This window comes from Bos taurus, chromosome 9, assembly GCF_002263795.3.
Source record: "Bos taurus isolate L1 Dominette 01449 registration number 42190680 breed Hereford chromosome 9, ARS-UCD2.0, whole genome shotgun sequence".
In the NCBI taxonomy this organism is placed as follows: Eukaryota; Metazoa; Chordata; class Mammalia; order Artiodactyla; family Bovidae; genus Bos; species Bos taurus.
In genome coordinates, this window is record NC_037336.1 from 80,900,843 (window position 1) to 80,924,022 (window position 23,180).

At 40.7% G+C, this 23,180-nt stretch overlaps 2 protein-coding genes across 5 annotated transcripts in view; one reads left to right on the plus strand and one right to left on the minus strand.

Moving 5' to 3' along the window:
* Window positions 1-12,261, minus strand: part of ADAT2 (adenosine deaminase tRNA specific 2) — a 28,827-nt gene extending 16,566 nt beyond the window's left edge. Inside the window, exon 1 of one of the 3 annotated variants that reach the window (XM_005211016.5) lies at window positions 12,098-12,261. In XM_005211016.5, the coding sequence (XP_005211073.1) occupies window positions 12,098-12,193 (96 nt within the window). In that variant the 5' untranslated portion in view covers window positions 12,194-12,261. 3 annotated transcript variants of the gene reach the window in all.
* Window positions 12,262-12,320: 59 nt separating this feature from the next.
* PEX3 (peroxisomal biogenesis factor 3) overlaps window positions 12,321-23,180 on the plus strand; it is a 32,056-nt gene continuing 21,196 nt past the window's right edge. The window contains 2 exon segments of one of the 2 annotated variants that reach the window (NM_001098987.1): window positions 12,321-12,646; window positions 20,298-20,429. In NM_001098987.1, the coding sequence (NP_001092457.1) occupies window positions 12,574-12,646; window positions 20,298-20,429 (205 nt within the window). In that variant the 5' untranslated portion in view covers window positions 12,321-12,573. 2 annotated transcript variants of the gene reach the window in all.

The window sequence follows — 23,180 nt, forward strand, 5'->3', positions numbered from 1 at the left end:
TGACAGAGGATGAGATGGTTAGATAGTATCACTGATTCAAGTAACATGAATTTGAGCAAACTCTGGGAGATAGTGAAGGACAAAGGAGCTTGGTGTGCTGCAGCCCATGGGCTCACAAAGTTCAGTTCAGTTGCTCAGTTGTGTCTGACTCTTTGTGACTCCATTGACTGCAGCACGTCAGGCTTCCCTGTCCATCACCAACTCCCAGAACCTCAAACTCAAACTCATATCCATTGCATTGGTGATGCAATCCAACCATCTCATCCTCTGTCATTCCCTTCTCCTCCCACCTACAACCTTTCCCAGCAATAGGGTCTTTTCCAATGAGTCAGTTCTTCGCATCAGGTGGTCAAAGTATTGGAGTTTCAGCTTCAGCATCAGTCCTTCCAATGAATATTCAGGACTGATTTCCTTTAGGAGTGAATGGGTGGATCTCCTTGCAGTCCAAGGGACTCTCAAGAGTCTTCTCCAACACCACAGTTCAAAAGCATCAATTCTTCAGCACTCAGCTTTTTTTATAGTCCAGCTCTCATATCCATAACATGACTACTGGAAATACCATAGCTTTGACTAGACAGACCTTTGTTGGTAATGTCTCTGCTTTTTAATATGCTGCCTAGGATGGTCATAGCTTTTCTTCCAAGGAGCAAGCATCTTTTAATTTCATGACTGGGTCACAAAAAGTCAGACACAATTTAGTGACTGAATAACAACATATTCAACAACAGTCTAGATCTGGATTATGAAAAAAAAATGCTCAAAATTCAACAGTTTAAAAAAATTGTTAGAAAATGGGCAAAAGATACTAAAAAACATTTTATCAAAGATGGCATACAGATGGCAAATAAGTATATGAAAAGATGGATACATCATTAACCATTAGGGAATGCAAATTAAAACCACAATGAGATATCACTACACACTTACCAGAATGGCTGAAATAAAAAGTATTAACAACAGATGCCAGTGAAGCAGAGAAACAGGATCTCATATATTGCTGGCAGGAATGTAAAATTGTTACAGCCACCCTGGGAGATGGCTTGGCAGTTCCTTAAAGAGCTAAATGTGCACTTAACATATGACCCAATGATTGTACTCTGGGCGTTTGTCCACCCAGGGAAATGAAATCTTATGTTCATACAATAACACAATGTCATATACAGACATGAATGTTCAATGACATTTTACTCCTAGCCCCAAACTGGAAATGACCCAAACGTCCTTCAAGGGCTATCAGGTTAAACAAAGTATGTTGCATCCACCCATGGAAAACTACACAGCAATGAAAAGGAATCAGCTATTAACTGACTCAAGGAAATAATGTTGAGTGGGAAAAAAAAAATCCCCAAAGGTGACATATTCAAGTATACCACATTCCCGAATGACAAAACTATGGGTATGGAGGATAGATTAGTGACTGCTGGGGGTTAGGGTGTGGAAAGGATGGTGGCCATAATGGGCAGCAAGAGGGAGCCTTGTGGTGATGGAGAAGTCCTAGTGGTGATCAAACAAAACAGGTAACAAAACTGCACTGAACGATGCAGACACACATGCACACACAGGCGCACACACATAAAGCTGATGACACGTGAACAAGCACTGCAGGCTGGGTCAAGGCTGTATTCCTGGCTGTGACATTTCGCTAGTTATGTAATATGCTACCACTAGAGGAAACCAGGTGAAGGGTACTGGGGCCTTGTCTGTATATTGTGTTGCAACTTGCTGTGAATTTTAATTATTTCAAAATGAAACATTAAAAAAATAAAAGGTGGAGTAAACCAGAAGGCTCCTACAATGGCAATTAAGAAGAGATGGCTACTGAGGTAGGAGGAAAACCAGGAGTGTCTGGGGTTATAGAAGATCCAAGGAAAATACTGGGCCAAGAAGGAAGGGTCAGTTAGGGTGGGAGGGAGGAAATAAAAACCAGTAGCCTGAAGAGGGACTTATGTGTAAGTTACATTTCTAGTGTCTATTACAACAGACTGTTGTGTCTGTATGTCAAGTGTTCTGATTCTGAGCTTGCAAATAATAAGAGCTGAGAGCTTGTTGGAAAGCTCCCCCTGATGTAGGACTAGTTCAGGCACATTATTAATTCATGTACTTCATAACCCGGTGCAACTGGTTCGTGATTTCCCCATTTTCAGATAAGGAGACTGAGCCGTGGGAAGGTTACGGAATCAGTCCCTGTGTGAAGCTGGGCCTAGAGCCCAGACAATGTGGATCCTCCACTCACTTGTTCAACAAATCTCTGTGGAGCACCTGCAAGGTTCCTGGGTTTCCAGCCACAGCTCTGCCTCTAATTTCTACTCCAGTCACCACGGACCAGCTACTTTACTGGTGCCTGGGTTCTTAGCAGCGCTAGTTCAAGGGACAAAGGGAAAGGGGACATTTAGCAACACAGTGAGATGTAAAAGTTTAAAGAAAAACAGAGTAAACAAACAGGGGGCCACGTGACAAGGATTATCTGTAAACCTGTCTGCTGAAGAGCTCTACATGAGGCTACTTGTTCATTTCAAACGTGCAGGAGAGGATCCAAGAGCAGAGGGAAGGAGGAGCAGGTGGCAGGCAGAGGCAAACCCAAGCTGCCTGGTGCGGCTCCTTCCACATTCTGACTTGTTCACCTGGAAAACAGCCGGGGCCACGCTCTGGGCCCCCGGAGAGGGGATGAGATGGGCCTTTCATTCTTTCCTTTGGGTTTTCTCTTGTTTCCTCCAAGAAAATGATCTGCTTTTAACTCTATTTCCCATACTATATTATCTTCCTGCTTCATTTTTGTAAAAATGCCTTCCACCGCTGTCCCAATTAGAGAGAAAGCATGAGTGACCATAGTACTTGAAAAAGGCAAATAATGCTGTTGATGAGGAGTGGCCTAGACTGAGGGTGAAGGGTGAGCAGCTGGAATGGTAGGTTAGGGAGGAGGTGGCGAGAGCGACCTCAGAACCCCACAGAACGAGTCACGTGTGTATATGCATATATCAAATACATATATCTGCTTTGCTGTGAAGTTCAAAACAGATTTAATTACACTGAAAAGACTTTTTAATCCATCCCATCTTGTACTTTCCAACATTCCCATGACCTCTTCTGCCAAGTCCAATCGTTTCATTATAAATGCACAAAAGAGCAGGCAAAATGGCTCTGAATTGTACCTATGTAGGTTTTCAACCACTTCATCTTTTAGAGGGGCTCCGTTACTATTTAAAATGGCAATTTTGTCTTTCATAAATTAGTAAGTTACCAAGGTTCAAAACTGAAGAATGAAATCTCTCTTCTCACTGGTCCCTACTCCAAATGTCTTTAACGTCGTTTCTTTTGCTCCTCAAGTGTCATCTCCTGCACTCTAGCCAGGGTCCATCTGCTTTTACAGATAAAGACAGTTCTAGGATGGAAGAGACTGTGCAGTTTCTCTAAAGCCATCCTTCCTACAAACTACTTTCTAGTCATGTGGTGGTAGCAGGAGGGGAGAGGGGGTCAGAGTGCCTAGACTCTTGAAGAGTACCCAAGTATATCTCCTACAAAAGAAAAAAGACAATTGGAGGAAAAGACAGTTCGGCCAGGACAACTCTTAGGTAGAAAATAATAACGTTCGAAAGGTCAGCGACACTAGAGCTGTTACTGCTCGTGACTCTGAGAAGCTCTGTTCTCCTGTAACACACTAAACTTCTCCTCACCTGGAGACGAACAGCCTGGCACCAAGAGCCTCCCAGCCATCACCCAGTGCTCCCCACCAGCCAACTGAGTCAGCCGAACCTTTCATTATCCTTCCAGGTCCTTTGTCCTTAATCTTCTTGGAGCCCCTCTGAGAATCTGGTGAAAGTTGTGGACACGCCCAAGCGAAAAAGGCACAAGCACGTGACATTTTTACACACAGCATCAGGGTTTATAGATTCCTGCTAAAACCTGAGCCCTGGTTAGAAGTCCTGATCCGGACAGATAGTTGGATCCCCTCCTAACCCAAGACTGAGTCCTCCATTTCTTTGTACTTGATGATTCCTCCCCTTGAGAACCCATCTCTTCTTTTCCACTCGCCTACATCCCATTTCCCTTTTTCAAGTTAAGAAAGCATCCTGTAATTTCACTCAACTAACTTGCTCAGTACCGTGTCACCTATTATCTGATAGCATTTTATGTCTGCCTCTTATTTTGGACCCTGGACTTGCTACTATTAACTTTTTCATTTGTGGGCGGCTTAATTTCATCAATTAAACAGCATGCTCCTTCGGGGAAGCACTAGAGCCAAGCACCAGCAAACCTGTTCCGCTCACCTTTGTAGGCCAAGCACATGGCACAAGGCCTAACACAAAGAGACATTTAATCACACTACATTTGATACAGTGGATCTGTCTGTGCTTGATTTCTTTTTTAATTTCCCTCAGACATGCCATAATCTTATACTAATACTGCTGCTGCTGCTGCTAAGTCGCTTCAGCTGTGTCCGACTCTGTGAGACCCCAAAGACGGCAGCCCACTAGGCTCCTCTATCCCTGGGATTCTCCAGGCAAGAACACTGGAGTGGGCTGCCATTTCCTTCTCCAATGCATGAAAGTGAAAAGTGAAAGTCAAGTTGTTCAATCATGCCCGACTCTTAGCGACCCCATGGACTGCAGCCTACCAGGCTTCTCCATCCATGGGATTTTCCAGGCAAGAGTACTGGAGTGGGGTGCCATTGCCTTCAGGTGCCTGGAAAAAGCAACTATAATACACGATTTATTCCAGAAACCTTGCAACTTTTCTCCCTCTGACTCTCTGATGATACATTTATCTACTCAATCTTTCTTTTTTCCTAAGTGTAAAGTAAGTATGGCAGAAGACTTGGGGGTAAAAAAAATTCACACATCAAAAAATAAAAACCACTCATAATCCCAATATTACAAAATATGATCACCAGTATTATTCTGTAACAAATTTTTCAGGTTTTTCCCTATATCTGCATATACATATTTGTAGCTTTCTAAAAAGTCAAATAAATTTATACTATATATACCGTTCAGTGGTCTGCGTTTTTCATCCAGAAACATATTACAAACATTTCTCTATGTTGAGTAATATTTTTTCAGCACATGATTTTTTTAAGGCTACATAGTGCTTCTCTGCATAAATATTTATGATTCACTTAATTGGTCCCCTATTGTTTGACTAGCACATGTGGCTATTTTTCAAATTCCTCACTATTATAAACAAATAGAGAACTTCTCTGTATATCTCCACTGATTCCTTATGAATTATTCCTAGAAATAGCTATAAAATACAAACAGTTCCTACAATGTAATTTTTTTTTTAGAATGAAGCATTGTCAAACATTCTTTTTTTTTTTTAAGGCACCAGAACTTTTTTTTAATATTTATTTATTTGGCTGTGCTAGGTCTTATCTGCAGCACACAGAATGTTTTAGTTGTAGCATGCAAATTCTTAACTGCGGCACGTGGAATCTGCTTCCATGTTGCTGCTGTTTTTCAGTCGCTAAGTCGTGTCTGACTCTTCCCAACCCCATGGACTGCAGCATGCCAGGCTCCCCTGTCCTCCACTACCTCCTAGAGTTTGCTCAAATTCACGTCCTCTGAGTCGGTGATGCCATCTAACCATCTCATCCTTTACCGCTCCCTTCTTCTTTTGCCTTCAATTTCTCCCAGCATTAGGGTCTTTTCCAAAGAGTCGGCCCTTTGCATCAGGTGGCCAAAGTATTGGAGCTTCAGCTTCAGCATCAGTGCTTCCAATGGATATTCGGAGTTTATTTCCTTTAGGATTGACTGGTTGGATCTCCTTGCTGTCCAAGCGACTCTCAAGAGTCTCCTCCAGCACCACAGTTTGAAAGCATCAACTCCTCGGTGCTCAGCCTTTTTTATGATCCAACTCTCACATCCATATAGGACTACTGGCAAAACCATAGCTTTGGCTATACGGACCATTGTTGGCAAACTGACGTCTCTGCGTTTTAATACGTTGTCTAGGTTTGTCATAGCTTTTCTTCCAAGGAGTGTCTTTTAATTTCATAGTTGCAGTCACTGTCCACAGTGATTTTGGAGCCCAAGAATATAAAATCTGTCGCTGTTTTCACTTTTTCCCCTTCTATTTATCATGAAGTGATGGGACTGGATGACATGGTCTCAGTTTTTTGAATGTTGAGCTAGCTTTTTCACTCTCAACTTTCACCCTCATCATGAGGTTCTTTAATTCCTCTTCACTTTCTGCCATCAGGCTGGTATCATCTGCACATCTGAGGTTGTTGAAATTTCTCCGGGCAATCTTGATTTCAGTTTGTGCTTCATCCAGCCCAGAATTTTACATGGTGTACTCTGCATCTAAGTTAAATACGCAGAGTGATAATATACAGCCTTGTCATACCTCCTTTCCCAATTTTGAACCACTCAGTTGTTCCATGTCTAACTTGCTTCTTGACCTACATACTAGTTCCCTGACCAGGGATCAAATCCAGCCCCACTGCATTGGGAGCAAGATGTCCTAGCCACTGGACCACCAGGGAAGTCCCTACAATGTGGTTTTTAAAAAGGAAAACTAATAATAAAATTGGGCAAAAGAGAATATATCTAGGCAATTCACAGAGGAAAAAAAATCCAAATGTCTAATTAGGATTCCCAAGGCATGGTAGTCAGTGGGAATAAAGTGAAAAGGCAGAGGGGTCCAAGAGAGTACAATGGGGAGCAGTGAGCAACCAAACACAGCACAGGACAAACTGGGGGTGAAGACAGGTGGCTGGGCTCAAATCACATCTCCGTCCTTACCAGCTCCCTAACTGTGGGGAGCTTACTTAACTCTAAACCTCGATGTCCACATCTGAAAATGAGGACGGTAACAATACACACCTGATATGCTTTCAAATTGCGGTGTTAGAAAAAACTCTTGCTCAGCAGTCCCTTGTTCAGCAAGGAGATCAAACCACTCATTTCTAAAGGAAATCAACTCTCGACATTCTTTGGAAGGACTGTTGTGAAGCTGAAGCTCCAATACTTTGGCCACCTGATGCAAAGAGTCAACTCACTGGAAAAGACCTTGATGCTGGAAAAGATTGAGGGCAGGAGAAGAAGGGGATGATAGAGGATGAGATGGTTAGATAGCATCACTGGCTCAATGGACATGAATTTGAGCAAACTCCAAGAGATAGTGGAGGACAGAGGAGCCTGGCATGCTGCAGTCCATGGGGTCACAAAGAGTTGGACATGACTTAGTGGTGACTGAACAATAACCACCATAGAGCAGGACTACTGTGGACCTTATACATTTGGTCAGTATGAGACACAGCCCATGGCAATGTGTCTGGAATGTAAGACTGCAATGCTATTATTTTTTTTATTTGATTCTAAGCCAAATCGTTAGAATTATATGCTGTGGTGATTAAAACAATGACCTTTATTATATGCTATCTCTCCAAAAGAAAACTGTCATGAAAAATAGCGATTTTACAAAACAATAATAAAATATAGAGAACTTTCTTTAAAGTTTGATAACTTCACCAAAGAACAACAAGAAATATAACACAGATATTACTTCTCCCCTGTAACACTGTGAAATGTTCAGTAGTGATAATTCCAGGGATGGTAGGAACAGGGGTAGGACAGAACATTCTCACCACTGGGGATGGACGTGGGACCACTTCAGGCCAGTGCTATCCAACAGCACTGCCAATAGCGATGGAAACATCATTTGATCTGTGCTGTCCAATATGGTTGCCACCAGCCATGTGTGGCTTCTGAGTACTTGAAAAGCGGCTAACGTGACTGAGAAACTGAATATTTAATTTCATCTTATTCATGAAATAACTAGGCACATATGCTAGTGGCTACTACACTGGGCAGTATAGTTCTAAAAGGCAATCTAAAAACACCTAGATAGGTGGCTTTAAAATACATACATCCTATGTCCCATGTTTGGTAATTCACTCCAGAGCAATAAAAGAACTATGGGATGGGGGTGAGAGGAAAATAAACTGAAATAAGAAATGATTATACCTAGGAAAAAAGGATACTTACAATCATGAAGAGAATATGTAATTTGACTTATTTAAAAGTCTATATGTCAATAAATTTATAAAAATAAATTTCTTATGACTATGAATTATCTATATAATCAGAAAAAGAAAACATTAAAATATTTTCATTTGGGAAAAAAAATACCATAAAGATATTACTGAATCAAAGGATAAACTCAGTTTTAAGGCTTTTTAATATGTATATAACAAAGTTGCCTTCTAGAAAAGATGCCCCAATTTCAGCAAACAACTAACCAACTCCTCACACACACATCCTTATCTACAACAAGCATTGCAAGTTTTTGACCTTTGCCAATTTAACAGCTGAAAAATTATGCTAAGTCGCTTCAGTTGTGCCTGACTCTCTGCAACCCTATGGACCATAGCCCGCCAGGATCCTCTGTCCATGTGATCCTCCAGGCAAGAATACTGAAAAATTATATCTCTTTTTAATTTGAATTTAATCTATTACTAGTGAAACTGCACATTTGTTAACTTGTCCCTTATCTGTGTTTCTTTTAGAAATAGCATGTTTATTCATATCCTTTGACTTTTTCAATATTAGGGTGTATATCTCTTTGCCAAGGTTCTTTATATATCAAGGTTATACCAAACCTGTCCTTTTATTTACACTGCAAATATTTTCCCTCTGTCCTTTGCTTTGTTACTTTGTATCTTACAAAGTAAGATACATTCTTACTATTCATTCTTCTTTTATGTTTTCTGCCTTTTATCATATACTTTAAGAACCCATCTCCATTCCAATTCCTCCAGGCCTTCGCTCAACAAACACTAATATCAGCCAAGCACTCAGCCACTTGAATTGGCCATATAAATATGTCTACTCTGCCCAGGTGCTGCAAGTATGCTAGTATCCTATTATTACATGTACACTGGACACCTCACTTTCAAATTCCTCAGAACACATTGCTGCTAAGTCGCTTCAGTCATGTCCGACTCTGTGCGACCCCATAGACGGCAGCCCACCAGGCTCCCCCGTCCCTGGGATTCTCCAGGCAAGAACACTGGAGTGGGTTGCCATTTCTTTCTCCAATGCATGGAAGTGAAAAGTGAAAGTGAAGTCGCTCAGTTGTGTACGACTCTTCTCGACCCCACGGACTGCAGCCTACCAGGCTCCTCCGTCCTTGGGATTTCCCAGGCAAGAGTACTGGAGTGGGGTGCCATTGCCTTCTCCGTCAGAACACATTAGCTGCCTCTGAATCTGGTACTAGCTATGCTTCTGGTCTGATCGTAAACTCTTCTCAGAAGTACACAGGACAGTTTCTATTACTTCTACAAGTCTTCAAAGTAGTTTAAGATTTGAAGTTTCTTTAGTGGAGGTGGAGGGGATGGTTGGACAAAGTCCAAGATTTATCACAAGCATTGTTTTCCCTTTGTTTAAGACCTGGAAGAAACGTATGTGTGTGTGTGTTAGTCGCTCAGTCGTGTCCAACTCTGCGACCCTGTGGAGTGTTGCCCACCAGGCTCCTCTGTCCATGGGATTCTCCAGGCAAGAATTCTGGAGTGGGAAGAAACATATACTACTGGCCAAAAAAACAAAGTGCAAACTAAGGACCTCCTTGACCCTGTGTAGATAAACTAGGCAATCACACCTTTAGGTGTTTATAGTCTGATTGTGGCTCAGATGGTAAAGCGTCTGCCTGCCATGCGGAAGATCTGGGTTCAATTCCTGGGTGGGGAAGATCCCCTGGAGAAGGAAATGGCAACCCACTCCAGGACTCTTGGCTAGAAAATCCTATGGACGGAGGAGCCTAGTAGGCTACAGTCCATGGGATGGCAAAGAGTTGGACACGACTGAGTGACTTCACTTTACGTTAAGAGACAAAAATGTCAAGGCCAGAGAGACCCTAGAGACTACTAGGAGTTCAACCATCCCATTTTATAGAGTAGGAGGCAGTACTCTAGGGGGATAAAGTGACTTGCCCAAGGTCACATCAAACAGGTACACACTGCTACATTTAAAATGGTTAACCAGCAAGGATCTGTTGTATAGCACAGGGAACTCTGTTCAATGTTATGTGGAAGCCTGGATGAGAGGGAGTTGGGGGAGAAAAGATACATGTATATGTATGGCTGAGTTCCTTTGCTGTCCACCTAAACTATCACGACATTCTTTTTTTTTATAACAACATTCTTAATGGGTTATATGCCAATACAAAATTAAAAGTTTAATTTTTTTTAAAAAAAAAAAAAAGGTAGTAAAAAGACTCAAATGTTCAGTCCAGAAGTCTAGAGAATAGTGTGGATGATATGAAAGGAGAGAAAGAAAACACATTTCTGATACACAAAGGGGAAAAGTTCAATGGCTGAATAAACCTGGCTATTTCTAAAACCACTATTGAGTCCTCTATGGTAGGATCTCTCAAAATTTCATCTATGCAAACTCCCCATAAATATTCTGAGGACAGTTCCTAAAGCAAATGAAAATAACCAGAAGAGGCCAAAATTTTTCAGCATTCCCACATCCCCTGACCTCCGGGTCTCTTATCCATAGAAAGATGTAAATGCAGCTTAATTTGAGATATTTCAACCTTCCCGTGCATTTACTATCATCCTCATGACTTATGCCGCCCAGCATATGATAGTATTGAAATCATTTGGGGGAAGGAGAGAGATTTTGATATCACATGAAAACTCCTTTTTTCCAGCTGGAAGAATTTAGTAACATAAAATGAATTCAGGACAAACAATTCCATATTATAAATTAATCATTTAAAGCATAAGTGAAGTGAAGTCGCTCAGTCGTGTCCGACTCTTTATGACCCCATGGACTGTAGCCTACCAGGTTCCACAATCCATGGGATTTTCCAGGCAAGAATACTGGAGTGGGTTGCCATTTCCTTCTCCAAGAGATCTTCCCGACCCAGGGATTGAACCTTGGTCTCCCACATGGTAGGCATTGTAGGCAGACGCTTTACCGTCTGAGCCACCAGGGAAGATCCATTCAAAGCATATGCGAATATTAAAGTATCAAATAAAAAATTATGCATCCTATAAGTTTAATGGGCAGAATAAATTTTGAAGTGGGCTGAAAGACTGCATCATGAAATCAAATCAGGTATGATGACCAGCATTTGTTTTTTCAAAATGGAATGAAAGAGAAATACCAGGAAAACTGTGCATAGGAAGGTTAAGTTTTGTCTCAGTTATATCTAAGTGTATACTTGGCATTTACTGGAATGTAATATGGCTGGATGGCATCACTGACTCGATGGACGTGAGTCTAAGTGAACTCCGGGAGGCCTGGCGTGCTGCGATTCATGGGGTCGCAGAGTCGGACACGACTGAGCGACTGAACTGAACTGAACTGAATACAAAATACATTTTTTTTTTTTTTTACTGAGTCACTTACAGTCCATGGGATGGCAAGAGTCGGACACGACTTAGCTACTAAACCATCACCACCACCACTTTCAAAAAAGTATAAGAAACAAGTCTTTAAAAATATGCATATATGTGCGTCTATGATTTATATACCTATACATACACGCCAAATACACTTTTATCCCTATTAAAGAGTTCGCTGGCACACATAAGTAAGGGTAAAGCTTGGGTTGTACACAAAGCTTATCAGAGCCCTCCTTAATCAGGAGTCCTGAAGGGAGTGAGGGAAGAAAGTAAAAGGGCAGAGGGCAAGAGGATGGATGGATGAATGAATGAATGGTGGAATCTGACCGCTCAGGGGCCTGTTCTTATCCTACTCTCTACCAGAAACATCCTCAGCTTCCTTCCTTCTCCTAGGGGTCATACATACAAAATAATGTATCGTCGCGAATCTGCCAGTGTCCACAGGAAAGAAGGGGAAACAGCACGCACGTGCCAGCAGCCCCCGAATAGGGATGTTGACGCTTACTTCAAAACAGTGAAAAAGAAACAATTTCCGTATTTCCCCTCTTCCTTCCCTCAGAGCCACGTGAGAATGGACTAAAGTACATTTCAGGACAGTAAAAGCCAGCTGTTTTCCCAGAGATTGTGAGCGCCATCGAGATTATTAAGACCCAGAAAGTACCCCGGGGACATTTACTCAAATGCTCGGTCGGGATAAGCAGGAGGAAGTTCCGATCCTATGCGTCCACGCCCCGGCCCCCTCACCATTTGCATCGCCTGCTCCATCCACTTTTCGGTCTCCTCCGCAGACACCGAGTATGCGCCATCGGTAGCCGCGGTGGGCCCTGCCTTCGCCTCCATACTGCACCCGGGCCGCCTCGCTCAGCGACAGAGACCGCGGGGAAATAGGAGCACAGGCTGCGGAACGCGGCGGATACGGGCCGTCGTTTCCGGGGGAATCGAACAGTGAGGTACTCGGGAGCGAATTCTGGACGGACCTGGGCGCCCCGGACCAGTGAGCTGCGGCTGCAACAGAAAAAGGCAACTGCTCAGCTATAGTCCACGCCCCCTTCCCGCTCCGGTGACAGTGTCTGCGGAAAGTCGCCTTTGTGATTTCTGGAGAGCACCGAGCGGGACGACGGCCGTCCAGCCGGGTCGTCCGTGCCAGGCGACAAAGAAAAGGTTTCCTGGTGGACCATCATCCCTTCCCTCTAAACAGCCCGCACCCCGGGGGCCTGAAAATGCTTAGATCTACGTGGAATTTTCTGAAACGTCACAAAAAGAAATGCATCTTCCTGGGCACGGTCCTCGGAGGTGGGTGACAGCGTTCTTGGCAAGGCGCATTGGAAGAAGGGGGTGGGAACAGGGGTGTCTGTCTTCAAAAATAGAGGCGGAGAAACCACAGCCCAGGATTCGATCAACCATGAGACGGGGAATGGGGTGCCAAACCTCCAAGGCTCTTTAAAGAAAGAAAGTGAAGTCACTCAGTCGTGTCCGATTCTTTGCGACCCCATGGACTGTAGCCTACCAGGCTCCTCCATCCATGGGAATTTTCCAGGCAAGAGTACTGGAGTGGGTTGCCATTTCCTTCTCCAAGGCTCTTTACATCTCTGCAATTGTGAAATGTGTGCCCTTTGCCCTGGCACTGCCCCTTACTCTGTTTTTCGCCTTTTTCTCACTGCCTTTGGGATAACCCACCTCAGTGTTTGGGCGGTGGGGGTGGTGGGGGGTTGTTTGTTTCTTGGGTTCTTTCTCTTTCTCTCTCTTATTTTTTTGTTTCAAGACACCGTTCTCTTCACATTTTTTTCTTATTCTCTTCTCTTGTTTTCCCATGAAATTCTTCTGTTTGCCACTCTCAGGACTTGATTTGGCATTCATCCTTCGCAAAAGTTTCACAATATTGGAGGAGAGTAAACTAAAGCTTGCACTTCGAGTCTTGTTTAAAGTTATTTCGAATTTTTTGAACACAGCACAGTTGTACTGAAAGACTGTGCTAGAAGGTATATGCTAGAAACACAGATCAATATTTTAGCTCTGTTCCTGCTCTTTTAGAATACAAACTGTGTAGTAAACTAGGGAAGTAAGAAAGTACTTGGCAGGATGCTGGGCAAGCAGGATCTTCAAGACTGGGATGAACTCCCACCTAATTCACATAATTAAGTTACCCAGGCTGAGAGGAGATTTAGAAACAGATTAGATAACAATCTTGAGAGCCTTTTCCTCATAAAGTAATCATGTCCTAATGAGTGGAGACCTGAAGGGAAGAACAAAATGTCTTGGGTGATACAGGAGAAAGAAATGCAGGAATGAGAAGAGGGAATTTTTAGCATTGGGTTTTTTTGAGAAATATTGTCACTAACTACATACTTTGGTTACAAAAGTAGTCAAAGGCAAAAGCAGCAGTTTCACAAAGAATTTGGTTATTTTTCTCTTACTATTGATTATATTTTATGGCTCCCAAACAATTTGAAATTGACAGTACTCTTAGTAATTCAGCTCTGTTGATTCTTGAAAATTTGAAACAGGCTTCTTGTTAATGAGGCAAGGTGAGTGTTTTCCTTTTCTCTGAGGTCTATCACAAATCAATAATGATCAAGTATAAATTTTTATGGCATTTGAAAAATTCTTTACAGATAAAAATATTTTTCAGCGTTTTTATCCACTGATATCTAATGTATATTTAAACTGTGCTGAAACTACTGAGTCCACTTTATTTGTAGAAGCTAACGATTTGTATGTGATGGAAGAAGTATAAATAGAATATTTTTGCCACGACTGAAGGAAAGAAAATAGTGTCTCTTTAGAACCTAAGAAAAAATAGCATACTCCTTTAGATTTGTGGAATGACCTAACGGTGTATTAGAAATAATCATAAGGGAAGCAAAAAAGTACATTTAAGAGATATACATTCTTTTTTTTTTTTCCCAAAAATCTGTCGAGAGCTTTACAGGTACAGATTAAGAGGAAAGAGAAAGGCAAGGGTGAGGGGCGGGGGGAAAGTTCAGAGGAACAGGAAAAGAAAGTAATCCTAGTATTTTATAGCAAAAAGGGATGTCAGTTTAAAAGGAAAAAAAGAGTAGATGAGTGTGACTGGCATTTCTCTGAGCCTCATAGTCTTTCTTCTTCAAGGGATAGGTCTTATAATGTGGTACATATCAATCTAATTTAAGAAACATGTATCCCTTGCCAATAGTGTTGAAGGGCTTCCCTGGTAGCTCAGTCGGTAAAGATCTGCCTGCAATTCAGGAGATCTGGGTTTGATCCCTGGGTTAGGCAGATCCCCTGGAGAAGGAAATGGCAACCCACTCCAGTATTCTTGCCTGGAGAATCCCATGGACTGAGGAGCCTGGTGGACTGCAGTCCATGGGGTTGCAAGAGTTGGACATGATTTACTGACTAAACCACCACCATAGTGTTGAAAGTAATATGATTGGAAATACAAGATTCACAGAGATTTTTAATAGTAATAGCTACCATTTTGGGGGTACCCAGTGGGCCCTATATTAAGTTCTTCTGTTGAGTGGGGATGATGACAAGATAGCTATTGTTATCTGCATTCAAAAACATGGTAACCAGACTGCTAAGAATTTAAGAAACTCGCCAAGGATCCCAGAGTCCATAACCAGGAAGCTAGAACTCAAACCCCAGTGTGTTAGATCTAGAGCACTTTCTCTTTCTACACTGTACCATTCTGTCTTCATGAACTTATGGTCTGAGAGGAATGAAAACAAATGACTTAGTTTGTTCCAGCTGGTATAACAAAATACCACAGACTGGGTGGCTTATAATAACAGAAATTTATTTCTGACAGTTCTGGAGCCTGCAAGTCTAATATCAGGGGGCAAACCTGGCTTGGTGGGGGCCTGCTCCTGAGTTAGATCCTCACATGGCAGAAGGGTCTAGGGATCTCAGTGAAGTCCCTTTAATAAGAACATTAATCTCATTCTTGAGGGCTACACACCCATGCCCTAAGCACTTCCCAGAGACTCCATCCTCCCAACACCATGGAATAGGGCCTTAGAATTTCCGCAGATGAATGTAGAGGAGATACAAACATTCAAAGCATAGCAACAAGTGTGCAAAACAGTAAGAGCTGAAAAAATGCTATACATATAAAACTGGCAAATAGCATGTGCAGTTGGGGAAAAAAAAATTAGGAAAAGGCTTCATGGAAGTGGCATATTTTGATAGACTTGCAAATTAGGTAAGATATCAATATTCCTGCCCAAGAAGCTTGTGCATCCAGTGGTGGGCGGGGCGGGGGGGGGGGCGCAGAAACCTCAGTTAAAAACTTTGAGTTATGGGCCTTCATAACTAGGAATTTGAATGACTGCTTTAGACAAAGTCATACGATTTGATCAGTTTTAAGACTAGAGCAGTGGTTCTCAACCTTTTTGGCCTGAGGTCTCCTTTACACTTTTAAAAATTAAGGACTCTAAAGAGCTCTATAAAATTTATGTCTAATAATAATTGTTTCCCTATTAAAAATTAAAACCAGAGTATTTTTGAAATAGTAATTATTTTAAAATGACAATAGTAAATCTATCACATATTAATGTAAATATTATTTTCAGAAAACAAGTGAGAAAAGTAGCATTGTTTTACATTTTTACGATCTCTTTACTGTCTGGCTTATATCTCTTTGCACATTTAGTCAGTTGCAATACTCACTGTCCTGTAGTCTTTAGAAAACTCCACTGTACGCTCACTCATACAAGAATGAGAGTGAAAAAGGCAAAGAGCATTTGTGTTATTACAGAAATAATCTTTACTCACAGATGCCCTAGAAGGTTATTGTACACCTGCAGGAGTGCCCAAGCCACACTTTGAAAACCTCTGTGCTAGGTGACTCAGACAGTAAAGAATCCATCTGCAGTGCAGGAGACACAGATTTGATCCCTGGATTGGGAAGATGCCCTGGAGAAGGAAATGGCGACCCACCCCAGTATTCTTGCCTGGAAATCCCGTAGATAAGAGGAGCTTGGTGGGCTACAGTCCATGGGAACCCAAAGAGTCAGACACGCCTGAGCGAATAACACTTTCTCTTTTTTCTCTTTAATGCCAGCAAAAGTGTTGCAGAGAACAACCAAATTCATATGTATTCACTTGCTGATTTATAAAAATCTCAGAGCATTGATTTATAATTTATATCTTAATCCCTGTAATGTCTTGGTTTCTTTAGTTTTTCATTAATTCATCCATTCATTCAACAAACATTTGAATGAGAGTGACTAGCCTCACTTTTTCAACTCAGGTGATGCAGAGAAATAAGACTCATTTCTTGACTTTGAGGAACTCATGGTGCGTCCAGAAAGCAGAAATGGAAATAAACAAAAGTAGTGCGATCATCGTATCAGAGTACCATGGTAGAGGAGGGCCTGTGGGAGCATAGAGAGAGAGTCGTGTTCAGCAAGCCCCACTGAAGAATCAGCTGGAGTCACAGCTACAGAGGAGAAGGGAACGTGGGAAAGGGGATGTTCAGCACAAATATGTATTGAGCGTCAATTGTGTACCAGGAGAGTTCTCTACAGTCCATGGGATCACAAAGAGTCAGACACAACTGAGAGACTTTCACTTCACTTCATGATATAGAAAGACTAGAAGACATTTTGCTTTGCCATCCGTGTTCTGAAAGGAAACCTCAAAACATTTTACATTTATTTTTTGAGATATTTAATGAATTTTCATTATTTATAACTAAAGAAGAAATTTTAAAGCTCCCATAATCCAAATCTTTCATTTTTATGAAGAAATTTAAATCCAGAAAGATGGGACATGCTTCAAAGTTTCCTACCTCGTTGATGCCTTGGCTATCGGTGTCTGATCTCTTTCAGACCAGAATTCAAGCAGCAAGTCAGGTGTATAGATCCTGAGCTCCATGTTTTAGGCAATGAATTCTCTGCCTTCATTCTTATTTCCCTAGGGAGACAAATCTGACCAACAAAACCCCAGAATTTATGAATTTTGAGAATGAGAAGCTGGATAAATTAGTCCTTGTGTAGAGACTTACTTCAATGCTAATTCAAGGGAAAGAATGGATTATAGAATTTTACGCTAACACTGCGTGCTAGTTTGCTAGGGCTGCCGTAACAGAGTACCACATACTGAGTGGCTTAAGCAAGAGAAACTTATTGTCTCACAGCTCTGGAGGTCAGAATTTATTCCATCTAAGGGCTATAAGAGAAGGGTCTGTTTCAGGCCCCTCTCCTTGGCTTGTAGATAACTCTCCCCTCCTGTGTCTTCATGTCATCTTCCCTGTACACATGTCTGTGTCCAGTGTTCCCCTTTTTATAAGAACAGCAGTCATACTGGATCAAGCCCATCTAATGACCTTTTAACTTGATTATGGCTACAAAGACCCTATCTCCACATAATGTCATTTTCTGAAATACTGGGGCTTCAACTTGTTAATTTGGCGTAGGACACTCTTCAATCCATAATAATTTATTCTTTTAGCTTTAGTAACCATATACTACAGTTACCGAATAGACAATACAGTTAGTTGAGCTTGAACAATACAGGTTTGAACTGTGCTAGACCTTTTATAGGGAGCTTCCCTGGTGGCTCAGCGGTAAAGAATCCTTCTGCAACGCAGGAGACACCGGTTCAGTCCTTGGGTCGGGAAGATGCCCTGGAGATGGAAATGGCAACCCACTCCGATATTCTTGCTCAAAAAATACCATGGACAGAGGAGCCTGGTGGGCTATGGTCCATGGGGTTGCAAAGTGTCAAACACAGCTGAAGTGAGGGAACATGCATGCACGCAAGCGGGCCACTTATATGCAGATTTTTTCAGTAAATACTGCAGCACTGCAGATCCTCAGCTGGTTGAATCCAAGGGTGCAGAACTGTGCAGTGGGCCCACTGTAAAGTTGCATGCAGATTTTCCACTTCTGGAGGGAATGTTCTGCACTCCTAACCCTGGAGATGTTGAAAGGTCAACTGTAGTCCCTAAAGTACTTTTATCAGAGACTCTTGAAAATTTAATAAAAGCAGTGGACCTTCTCCTCAGGAAAGCACATAGACCAATCAAATTTATTGTTACTCCAGAAAATTCTTAACTATTCAAGGGGTGTCGTTGCAGCATTTCATTTTACACTACTGTTGTTTGAGGAATAATGATTATGTTACACAAAATTTTTAGCCATCAGTCAAATAAAAGCAATTCACTGAGAAGTTGTTATGTGAGAGTTGCCTGTCAAACAGCTACTTTGTGAAACATAAATCAGTTTCTTCATTCTGTTAGTATTATGGCACTGCCATCAGTTTATTGAGGCTGGGTTATGAGAAGGGTAGCTCTGGAGCCGTATGTGAATTTTGATTTATTCTTTACAGATGAGTAAAATGCATTTATTTGCATACAAACAAAAGCAGTCACACTTTGTTTCTAATTATTTGTAGCGCATACTCTCACTGAACTATGACTTTTAAGATATATAACATATCAGTTCATCTGTATTGCTTACATTGGTGAAAATAGTTCAGGATATGTATTCACTTTGACGTTCCTAGAGGACTGTCTCTTCCCCACTGATGACAAACATCAAATCCATTTACTGAGCTCACATACAATCCTTATATTCTTCTTGTCGTATTGAAGGCTACAGACAGTTGGAGGTAGGTGAGGATTAGTTACTTCCTACAACCTTGTTGCCAAGTTATTATGAAACAAATTTGGCACACGTTAAAACATCTGTTAGCAAGCATAGATTAAAACAGTATATTACTTGGTCTGTAAATTCATTGAAATCCCAGTGTCCTTTATTGATGCAGCAATAGAACACACATAAAAGATTTACTGGAAGCAAATGCAACAATATTCTCAATGTAGGATTTTGTTGGCCTTTTGGTTAACTCTCTTGTCTAAGAATCCTTTGAACTATCTATTCCTAAAAGGTGAAGGATTTGCTAGGTTAGTGTATTCTTGTTCAAATGAATATTACTAAAATGTTTTAGCTAACCCAGTATCTTAAACATTTAATCTGTAAAAAGCCATTTCTGATATTTATTGTGCTTGGTAAAAGTTAGTTTAAGTACTTACACCTTGAAATGTGGCTTTTGACCAAATGCTAACTAACCATGCCAGAGTGTTCACTTTACCAGCCAGGACATTTGATTGCCCACAGGGTATGACCAAAATGTGCCCATTTATGTTACACTGTCTATACTTATATGTGTTAAAGTAAATTACAGGCACACGACCCCACCTATATTTTTATACTGTTATAAGTTAGGTATTTCTGTACAGTCTTCCCCCTCCCTTTTTCGCCTAAGTTTCTAGTTCTCCATGTCTGCCTGACTACCTACCTTTCTTTTAGTCTTCCTTTAAAATTTTTTCTTATATTTTTAAAAATACTACATTTTGATTGAAGGAAAATGTGGAAACCATAGAGAAGCAAGCAGAAGGAAAAAAAGTCACCCACTATCCCACTCTTCAGCAGTGATCATTGTTAGAAATTAAAATCCAACTGTTAAATATATATCTACTTATATTAAAAAGCAAAACTTTCAGTATCTTATTTTATTGTCTAACAATATGACATGGATATTTCCTTGAGTCATGAACTATTTAGCAATGTGGTTTTTAATAGCTGTAAGATTCCATTGTATAGCTAGGCCATAATGCATTTAAACAATTCCCTTTTGTTGGACACTTAGAATATCTCCAGTTCACTATTAAAGGCATCGCCTGACTTTGTACACTTAATTCCTTTCTGTTTCTTCAGACTTCATCTTTATGTACCCATCTGCCATTGACTTTTAAAATGCCAATCTCCTTTTCTTTTTCTTTAGGTTGCAATTTTTATATAATTCTTTAATTTAGGTTTTTAAAAGTTGTGATTTTTAGCTTTTCACTAATATAAGCCCTATATTTGGAAAACCTGGGTTAAAAATGCCATTTGGAATTTTTAATACTCTAATAAACTGGATTAGTATACTAACTTGTTTTTGAAAATAATTTTAGGAGTATATATCCTGGGAAAATATGGACAGAAGAAAATCAGAGAAATACAAGAAAGGGAGGCTGCAGAATACATTGCCCAGGCACGACGACAGTATCACTTTGAAAGCAACCAGAGGACTTGCAATATGACAGGTAAGACAGAGAAATATTTATACATGTGTAAAGTTGCTTGATGATTTATATTAATTTACATATCTCCAGGAGCAAAATTAGAGGAAAAGGCAAAAATGACAAATCTAGCAAGTGTTTACCTGATTTAACTGAAATACATCATTTAATGTGGATTTTAAAAATCAATGTAAATTAATAATGCAACATAAATGCTAGTTTATTCATTTTCTTTATTCATCCAGCAAATACTCAGTACTGGGGAAGCATAAGGTGAGCAATTGAAGAAAAAAAGACCTGACATTCAGAGTTTATATGCTGAAGTGAAGTGAAGTCGCTCAGTCGTGTCCGACTCTTTGCGACCCCATGGACTATAGCCTACAAGGCTCCTCTGTCCATGGACTTTTCCAGGCAAGAGTACTGGAATGGGTCGCCATTTCCTTCTCCAGGGGATCTTCCCAAGCCAGGGACTGAACCCGGGTCCCCTGCATTGCAGGCAGACGCTTTACCGTCTGAGCCACCAGGGAAGCCCGTTTATATGCTAGTGGGAGAAAATGATGATAAACACCAGGTAAATAGCTTTAACTGTTTATAAGGAGAATGAGCTGTGTGAGGGGTGGGGATGCTCTTTAAGGTAGGGCAACCAACAGAATCAGGCCTCTTTACCTCTAAGGAGAAATTAAGTGGGACAATGGAGAGAATGCCTGAGGTGGAAACAAGCTTGGCTATTCCCGTATTTGAGAAACAGCAGAAAGGCTGTGTAGCTAGAGTAGCATGAGTAATGGAAAGTGTGGTAGGAGATGAGGTTGCAGGAGTGCCCTGCTGCGCTCTGGCCATGTAGGCCACAGTCAAGACTCCCGTTTCTTACACTTACAGAGGCATCTGCAGAACTGTCCATCTAGCACAGTAGTATACATTCAACCAGTGTGAATCAGTGGTAATAATTTAATCTCCAGAGCTAGAAACCTCCTGGAAGGATGCTGTGACAAAATCAGCTGCCCATATTTGAAGAAGGCAAGGTGTTGTGATATATTTTTCTTAACTCCTTGAAGAATTAGTCTTCAAATCCATGTCAAACTTGTTTTTCTTTGTTTGTTGTTTAAAGTCTAATCCTTCCTTCTTTCAAGAACAACTAATTTAGAAAAAAATTATAAAGGTAGGTTCTTTTTGTTCAATTTTAAAAGTAGAATTTTTTTTTCAAGGTTGGAAGAACTTTATTTTTAGTTTAGTCTCATTTGACAGATAAAGAGACTGGAATTAAGAAGGTTAAGAGACACATTTAGTTGTGGCCATAGTATGGCTTTTAATGTTTGAAATAATAATACTTCAGTCTATAAAGAAAAAATTAATCATAAATGCTATATAAAATGGCAACTCAGATAAGGTACAGTAAGTAAGAGCACAGGTTCAAGGTGGAGGCAGTTCTGGTTCCATTCCTAGTTTTGCTTGTGATGTCTATGTGTCTTTGGGCAAATCTAAATGTAGTTCTTTCTCTATAAAATGATCATCATAAAACGCACTTCATAAATATTTTATGAGGAAGTGATGAGATAATTTATATAAACTGCTTGATATGTAATAAATGCTCGGTAACAAACAACTTTTTAAAAATTATGTATTTCTTTGAATCAGTATTTAGCTTTCAACATAGTGGTACTACCAAGGGCATTTTAATGAATTTTTAGAGAATAAGAACATTCCATTTTTCCTTTCCTTTTATTTTAAGGAAAAAAAAAAATCTCATCTCTTGAATGAGAGATTCTTTAAATTCTGTAGTGCTTTATAATTTTCAGAAGTTTCACATACATAATTTCATATAATCCCATAATAACCCTCCCCCCCCACCACTGTTATAATGTCCCTCCTCCTCTTCCCTCTCTCCACTGGTAATGACTAATTTAAGAATAGTTCATTTCTAGTTATTACTCAAATTTTTAAAAAGTGGAAAAAACTAACTTCTGGGGTCTGAAAATACATCTCAGCTTGATATGGACCCTTGTGTCAATTTAAGTGCTCTGAGCAGCACAGCTCAGATGCAGTTAGATGTACAGGAGACTGACTGGGAGGACACCCCTGCAGAATAAGAGGCGGGGAGCAGAAGCTACCAAGGAGAGCCTTCAGCCCCTGGTGCGGGTGTGATGCTGTGACTAGAATGGGCAAAGGAAGGAAGGTTGGGTAAGAAGAGACTCTGACAACAGCACAGTTCTGAGAAATCTTGACAGGCCAATCGGGAGTCCTGAAGCCGAAGAGTTCTGGTAGAGGAGTCCCTCAGAAGTGGGCCTGCTTTTGTATCCTCACTAAGTAACTGTCCCTGTCTGGGAGCAGTTTACATCCAGAGACATGGCAGCTAGAGCTCTCAGTCAGTTATGGCTCCTCCCAGCAGAAAATGTGTGGATAGCACATTTCCATGACCATCACACCCGTTAGATGAATAAATAGCTAATATAAGGCAGTTAAAACTAAAATATGGTGCTAAAAGCCAAAATATAGGTTCACTGAAAAAATTTCGAAATTAGCTTTCTGATGTATATTGATAATGGGGTTACAAATCGTATAAGTAATTTCTATTCTTTTGAGTAAGAGGTAATGAACATACTAGAAAAATTTAGTGCTTTTAGGTAAATATAATTAGTTTTTAACATAAGAAGCTGGTCCTAGTTTGAAAGATAGCATCTAGTGGAATGCCCCTGTACCCTGCCCATTGACTTTATCATGTTCATGATTTTTATTAAAGATTTGTAAAGAATGACCATGAAATTTACACATGACACAATG